The sequence below is a fragment of the Ischnura elegans genome, chromosome 5 (genome assembly GCF_921293095.1).
Source record: "Ischnura elegans chromosome 5, ioIscEleg1.1, whole genome shotgun sequence".
NCBI lineage: Eukaryota > Metazoa > Arthropoda > Insecta > Odonata > Coenagrionidae > Ischnura > Ischnura elegans.
Genome location: NC_060250.1, coordinates 35,566,893 through 35,574,795, shown reverse-complemented (window position 1 = coordinate 35,574,795; position 7,903 = coordinate 35,566,893). Strand labels below are relative to the sequence as shown.

The window sequence follows — 7,903 nt, the reverse complement described above, 5'->3', positions numbered from 1 at the left end:
TTTCCTTAAAGACATTTGCGATTGCCTCTAGAGGGGGGCAGCTGCCCCCTCCTGCCCCTCGCTGGGTACTCCCATGGCACCTATTCTTAATTAACACTTAGGCTGCGGAAGTACATGTTTAAGCTACCAGCCTATGCGGTAGAGACCAAGAAATATTTTTCCCTCTAGCCCAGCCAAGTGTCTCCCTAAAAAAATTTTCATTGTCTTTTCTAAGCTTTTCATACCACGTTGTTAGTGTTGGTGTTATTTTTTGTTTTTGGTTCATAAAAATATGGGGCTGTGATGCCCATGCATTTAAAGATATGAGAAGGATATCACTTAGGAGTAGGGTTACAAGGCAGGTGTACTTTCTGCCACTGTCTTATTACATGTTTGGAAGTGGCAGTCCTGGATTTGATTTTCATTAGTTTTGCTCATATATCCGTCCATAAAAATGATTGAGATTACTCAAATGACAATCACTGAATACCATTCATTTTGTGCTGATTGTGAGTACTGCACTGGAAAAAGCTCTTTAATTATCAAAGTACCAAGCCAAAAAGAAGAAACAACACTAAAATCAACATTTTTTATGTAGGTACTATATAAAATTTTTTGATTAATCAACTAGAACTTAATCAACTAAAAATTACTCTGAAATAATGTAGTCATCTACAGTGGCGCTGCAAGGGGGTTGGGGGATGAAGCGCCCCCCAGAGCTAAGAGAATTTTTTTATAAAAATATTTTAATGTGACAATTTTTTTTATTAATATTAGGGGGACAGATGACTCACAAACAAAACATCGAACTATTCACAAAGCCATAAAAGTCACCATTTTGTACCATTTATCTTAAAAAAAATTCTGTGGGAGCACCTTCCGCCTACTATGGGGTATTCCATCCCCCCAAGACCCTTCAGAATTAGTTGCACCTAAAACACCCCTTAGACGTAATTCAAAACCATGCTCCTGGTCATCCAAACTGTACAGAAAAATTTTCACCACATCAGGAAACCTTTTTTTTTAATGGCTGGTGATTTCTCATTTTTTAAGCTTATCAGAAGCTTGTTACACATTTTTGTGCATAAGGAGAGATTGAAGATATCAGGTGTAGAGGGTTTACGTTTTTAGTCCCATACATGGTTGTGTATATCATTTATTGATGGGAGAAGAGCCACACTTTTTTCCCAAAAACTCCTCTAATCAATCACCAATGTCCAGCCTAACTAAATGCTATAATAATATTCTACTGTTGTGTTAATAGGGTGGTTTCCTATTATTTTTTTATTGCCTAAAACGAAAGATTATTACTCCTGGAGTACGCATTTCACGCTTTTAGATTTTTAAATGACGATATCTATTTTTCGCGATTAAATAAAAAGTGAAAATTTTCAAGCTCGCGAAAATGCGACGGGTAAGTTTGGATGCCGGGAAAACTCCCGTGTGACGTCGTTCTGGTTCCCACTGCCACAAGTGAAGTGACCTTGGGGTGAGCGCTGATACGACGCAGGCTGCTAGCAGGTAGCAGAGTACCCTGCTAGCTGGTAGCAGCGCTTGGCTTAAATAAGGATTATTAATACCTTATCAAACGAAGAAAACTTTCCGACCTTAGCCAGTTTTAATAGGTGATCATTAAGACATGTTTCCCTGAGCTGTGTGCCTCGTGCACGCATTGGTAACCTCAGACGATGTAAAACTCCTATCTACTCATATAGAAACTAGGTCCCTGTGACGTCACGTGGAGTGGCATCGCATGGGAGCCAATCCGGCCTTTTTCAAATGAGGATAAAATTGACCCTAGCCATTTGTCTGAACCGGTATTTCTAAAACCAAATAATTTGTATATTATGAATACACTAATGGTGGGTAACGAATCGCAATCAATGCCTTTCATTTTCTTTAATGAAGGAAACTACCCTATTCTCACCAATACTGATGCCAAACATTGTATAGCATTGTTTTTTCCATGTATGCCATTCCCATTAAATTTAACAGGAACATGTAGGCCTAGGAGATATAGCAATGCAAGCCTGATCAGAGGGTCATGGGTTCAAGTTATGGGTCAAGTTTGTCGATAACCCCCAAAAATCCTAGTAGTGCGAGGAGGCCCAGCAAAAGGAGCTGACCCCCAGTGATGTCATGGCAAAATTAGCAGTGCCAGAAAGCACTCATTTTCTTAACTTATTTTAGAGGTGAAACATTACTCTGTGTGTTTTTTATTATAATTTATTATTTTCATATTATTACAATTTTTTGTTTTGATTATGAATTTAGATATATATTAGAATTTTTTTGGCAACAAAATTGATAAAAATGTTATTTGACTCTTATGTCTTTTGCTAACCAGTGCCAGAACGGTGTTCCAGTACCATATATAACACCACTGCGCTGACCCCCTCTCTTGACCTCTGAGTTGATGTAAGTCACGCACTTATGACTTAGCCCAGGTTAGCCTTTCCATACCAACAATAGAAATTGAAAAATGTGTGAAGTGTTCTCCTCTTTTCTGCAGAGCATTTCAATTATTTTCATTTTCCTTGTTTAAAACTCACATAGTACATATATTGAAAATAATGTAATAGGTAAAGAGTAAAAAATCTAAAGCCTGAAACTTGTCTTTGTAGAAGATGCTAACAAATGAAGGATACCCAGGACCAAGCTTAGTATGCTTGAAAATTGCTTGAAACTGCTCTTTCCTGAATCGCATATTACTCAGACTTACATTAGGTGTCTTTGTTTTTTGTCTTTGCTGTGGGAAGAAGCTTTGTTTTGTGCTGAACAGAATGGAAAGTTAATATGAAAATAATTAATAAAAAATAACATGAAAATATACAGTAAGTCCTAAGTATATTTACTATAGGCATTTCTTTGAAACTAATGTTTAACTATTGTAAAACAAACCTTAGATAGAGCGAACGAGATTGAGATCCTACTAGAAGTAAGAATTAGGAAGTTAGGACAGCACTGATGATCTTAACAAGTATAACAGATGGGGTGCTAGCAAATGTGCAGGATTTCCAGCATACTACCTCTTAATTACACAATAAAGGAAATTCTATACTTGCTTGCTAGAATACTCGTACCTGTGAAATATCAAATATATTGTGATTCAGGCTTGGGAGTACAAGTTCTGAATTTCTTTCCTTTTAGGAATGTTACTGATAATATTCTAGCATCAAATTGCGCTTACATAAATAGACTTTAAATAATGTTTTCATGGTTAAAGAAATATTTGGAAAATCATTATTTAAAGGTATGAATGTTAGGTTTTAACTGCCGAACCACTACTGTAAAGTACTTAAAATTAGCGCCATGCGATGATGCTGTCCCATGCCTACCGACGGAGCGGTGAGGAACCACTAGAAGTCGGTCAATGGAATCGATATATCGATGTCTTGTATGCATCTCGAAAACAATCGATCTTACCTGTATCTGTGGATTGTGAAGATGGTGGACGCTGTGTTGTAATTCAACTGTGCAGTGTTTCTTAACGATTTGTGTCATCTTAGATCACACTCTGCGTAAATTTGTTGTTGTCAAGGGTTCTGTGCATACTCCCAAAAATGCTGTAGCATTCGGATCTCATTAATTCCATCACGAAATTAGAAGAAGAACGACTGCCATTCATCCGAATAGTTGTCATCAATAACGGGTAAATATTGGTATTAACCTATATTATCATCTGATCGTAATTGAGAATTTACTAGGCCTTCTTATAGGAGGTTTAATATTTTTTTCTGTGCACAGGATTGTGGGAAATGAGAAGTAGTGACGGGTTCTTTGAGAGTTACCACCTACAATTATGATAGTAGCTACTTATGTCGCAAAACTCTCAGCTTGATTGTTTAGGTAAGTGATTCTGCTATAAAATTAAATTGAATTATGTTTTTTATTATAATTTAAAAATTACCTATTGATTAGTTCTTCGGTATGAGTGAATTTGTCGTTAGTGTGTTGTTGTATTTTCCATTTACTAATGGCAATACCAGTCAGTGCTACCAGCTGTTTTCTCGTCCTCGAAAATTAAAGTCGTTTTGCCCCATGTTTTATTCTGTAAGGGTAACTCATATGTGATATAAGCGAGCTTGTACAGATATCTCAGCACACCAAGTAGGTACTTATGAAATGTTTCATGGTAGCCTTGAAATTTCCAATAAATTCTGTTGCTTGCCAAATGTTCGTAAAAAGGTTTACGGAGTGTTTTATTAGGTAATACCCTAAGTACCGTTTCTTGCAATATTTCATTTCAGTGCTATGTAGCGATACCAAGCTCACCTGGTTGGTTTTTTAGTTCATTGGCTGTATTATGTGCTCTCACCCGTGAAGCGACAAGAGTCATGATTTTTACAATGCCTCACTAAACAATATTATCACGTTTTAACAAGGGACTTTCTGTGCATATGTTACATAAATTGAACTTGTAGGAAACGCAAATTTCTGTCAAATTTTCTCATATCCTAAAATTATGGTAAAAAAAACTTGATCTTACTATCTAGTTAAGCTAAAATATTAATTGATTTGGTTGAGCATAAGCAATTTAAGTCACATGAATATTTTTTGTTGTGCACTGTGTAATTTATATCGATTCTTTCATATGCTTTTGTTCTTCAAACTGGTTAACTACTTAGTGATTTTCAATGAATTTTTGGGTATGATGTGGAATGTCAGCCATCACCTATATTACATTTTCAGAGATTAAAGGCTCTGAAGGGAAATTTAATCTTGATCTCTTTCTTGTTTCCTATTAGTTTGTTGGCATATTGTTCAAATTCAGTTAAAAATACAGAAAACAGGCATTTTGAAAAAGTCCTTCCTAGATAGAGGAATAAAGAAGTGGAATGGCCAACCTGAAGTTATTTTTAAGATCTTCCCCGCAAATGCGAAATTTTTTAGCAATATGTGCTCAACATTTATTGGTTTATTACATAGTGGTTTATTGGGGAGTGTTTTAAATTGGGTTATTTGTGTCAATGTGCAATTGTTAGTTGTGTGATATTAGAATTAATGTATTATTTTTTTACTTTGGGCGCCTTTTCTGTTTCTTACTTTGTTATTAGATAGGTAGATTTGTTATTCATGTGTATAAATCTAATGCTGCCACCAGGCAATAGCATACTTGCAGCAATATGTAATAATAATAATAAATCACAAAGCAAGCCTTTTTCAGATTCATTGAATGAATTATGTAAGCCGCATTTAAAAAATTTGAATAAAATGTGTTTTAGGAAAGTAGGTCATTAATATTTTTGTGGTCTATTAAGAAATTATACTATTGAAATGTATCACAAGAGAAAAATGTTGCCATATTTCACTTTCTGGAGACAATAATTAGTTAGATGTATACTTGATTTAAGGTGGATTTACACCTGTGACCATTCCTTTTTATTACCTTAGAGGCATCATTTTGAAATTATCTGGTTAGCCCAGTGATGAATGATGAAATTTGAGTGGATCATTTATGCTATGATATTGCCTTGATGTATACCATTAACAACTTTGTATAGTGTAGTTATATTTTTTAATTCTTTACAGATTTCATCTGCTGTACTAAACCAAGTATCAAGAATTGATTGTTATTTATTGCTTCTCCAATAAAATTGCCATTGTAAAGTCAGTAAAAGTGATCTGACATGGCAACCTCCAAGACTGCTAACACATACAATAGACAAAATTGGGAAGATGCTGAGTTTCCCATCCTGTGTCAAACATGCCTGGGAGATAACCCTTACATACGAATGACAAAAGAAAGGTTTGGCAAGGAATGTAAAATATGTTCCAGACCTTTTACAGTTTTCAGGTGGTGCCCTGGTGCTCGAATGCGCTTCAAGAAAACTGAGGTTTGCCAGACTTGCAGCAGGATGAAAAATCTCTGTCAAACATGCTTGTTGGACCTGGAATATGGGTTGCCTATCCAAGTCAGGGATACTGCTCTCCGCATTAAGGATGACATCCCTCGCTCCGAGGTCAACAAAGAATACTATGTGCAGAATGTAGACAGGGAAATGTCAAAGGTTGACAATACAGTCCCTGGTGGAGCTGTGGGAAAATCCCAAGCTGCCAGTGATTTACTACTAAAACTCGCTCGCACATCACCATACTATAAGAGGAATCGGCCTCATATTTGCTCATTCTGGGTCAAGGGTGAATGTAAACGTGGAGAAGAGTGTCCTTATCGCCACGAAAAACCTACAGATCCAGATGATCCTCTAGCTGATCAAAACATCAAAGACAGGTACTACGGCATCAATGATCCAGTGGCAGAGAAACTACTTCGTCGGGCTGCTGCCATGCCAAAATTAGATCCTCCGGAAGACAAGAGCATAACCACTTTGTACATCGGAAACCTTGGTGACAAGGTGACGGAGAAAGAACTCAGAGACCACTTTTACCAGTACGGTGAAATAAGATCTCTGACTCTGGTGCCCCGCCAGCAGTGTGCATTTGTACAGTTCACCCTTCGCTCATCTGCTGAGGCGGCTGCTGAACGTACATTCAACAAATTGATACTTAGTGGACGGCGTCTCACTATAAAATGGGGGAGAGCGCAAGCCCGCCAGCCATCACTCATGCCTCAGATGGGTTCAGGCGCAGAGTTGGAACCTGTTCCTGGTCTACCTGGTACTTTGCCTCTTCCTCCCGATGAGCTCCAAGACAACTTTTTCAACCTGGGGAGTCAGAGCCAAGATGCTCCACCGCGACCATCTCAATCACAGTTGCAACCTCCGGGACTGCCCACATCTTCGGTAGTCACTCCTACCATAGCGCCATCCCTTCCTCACATGCCCCCAAGTATGCCGCCACCGCTTCCAGTTCCTCCTCCGATGCCGCAACCTATGCATGCCATGAGGCCCCCTGGTCCTCCCCCTCCTCCTCCATTCTTCTTCACCCCAGCGTTGCGACCTCCGCCTCGCACAAATCCTCCTGCACCCCCTGGCACCAACCCGTTTATGGCTCAGTCTGTCGCTGGAGTCGGTGTACCACCCATTCCACCCCCGTCTATGGTTCCGCCTGGAACTCCTTCTGTTTCCAGTCCATCCAGACCTGGGCCATCATCCCTCTCAAAAGCAGGCATACATTATCCTTCTCAAGATCCATCACGTCTTGGCACTGCACAAGGCATTGGGAAGCCCAAGTGGGCCGACGAAGTGTTTTGAAGAGTTTTTGTGCACTATCAGTCCTAAGCTTTCTCAAATTGTATATATTGAGACACTGGGTTAATTAAGTGGCTCATTTCAAAAAGAAAAATGAATTATGATTTACTGAATATTTTTGTTTTCATTTCTTGTGCACCCGTACAGTAAATTTTGTTATGCTATTCATTCCTTTTTTATTGGGAGTAATTATTGTATGCATATTTTGAATGATGTGTGGAGATATGCTAGTTCTTGTATGTCAATGATGCCTAAATAATGTACAATAGGAAATAAAATGGTAATAATCTCTTCCATTGTATTCTTTAACTTTTAAATTCCAATTAATTTTGGGATTAATTCCTTAGTTCTTGAAGGATTACATATTTTTATGCATTTTCTTCCCTACTTGTACCAAGTTTATTTATCATAACTTTCATGTCCCATATAGCATTAAGTATCTGCTCCAGTCTCAAGCGTAAATTTTGCTGGTACCTTTGCTTTTGAAAAGTATTTATAGTTTGGTGGTTTTCAAAATTTTTAGAGCTATTATTAAGATGTTTTAATTTGTATACTAGATGTAAAATGGTCTTTAACTCTGCACAATTCCTTGTCACAATAAGGTAAAAAGGTAACACTTGAATTGCCAGGCAGTCTCCTGTTTCATTTCAGAAAGAAATTGTCATCCTTGGCTGTAAATAGCTGTTTTTGTGTCAGAAAAGTTAGTTTATGAATAATCTGTTAGTGAAATGATTTGATTGGAGAGGAGTATGTCGCATATTCACACAGCATAT

General features: G+C 37.7%; 1 protein-coding gene across 1 annotated transcript; it reads left to right on the top strand.

Moving 5' to 3' along the window:
- Positions 1–3,398: 3,398 nt before the first annotated feature.
- On the top strand, positions 3,399–7,421 carry LOC124158712 (pre-mRNA-splicing factor RBM22). The gene is made up of 3 exons (XM_046533962.1): positions 3,399–3,631; positions 3,727–3,828; positions 5,512–7,421. The coding sequence occupies exon 3, from the start codon at positions 5,610–5,612 to the stop codon at positions 7,131–7,133; it is 1,524 nt and encodes a 507-aa protein (XP_046389918.1). The 5' UTR covers positions 3,399–3,631; positions 3,727–3,828; positions 5,512–5,609; the 3' UTR covers positions 7,134–7,421.
- Positions 7,422–7,903: the final 482 nt, after the last annotated feature.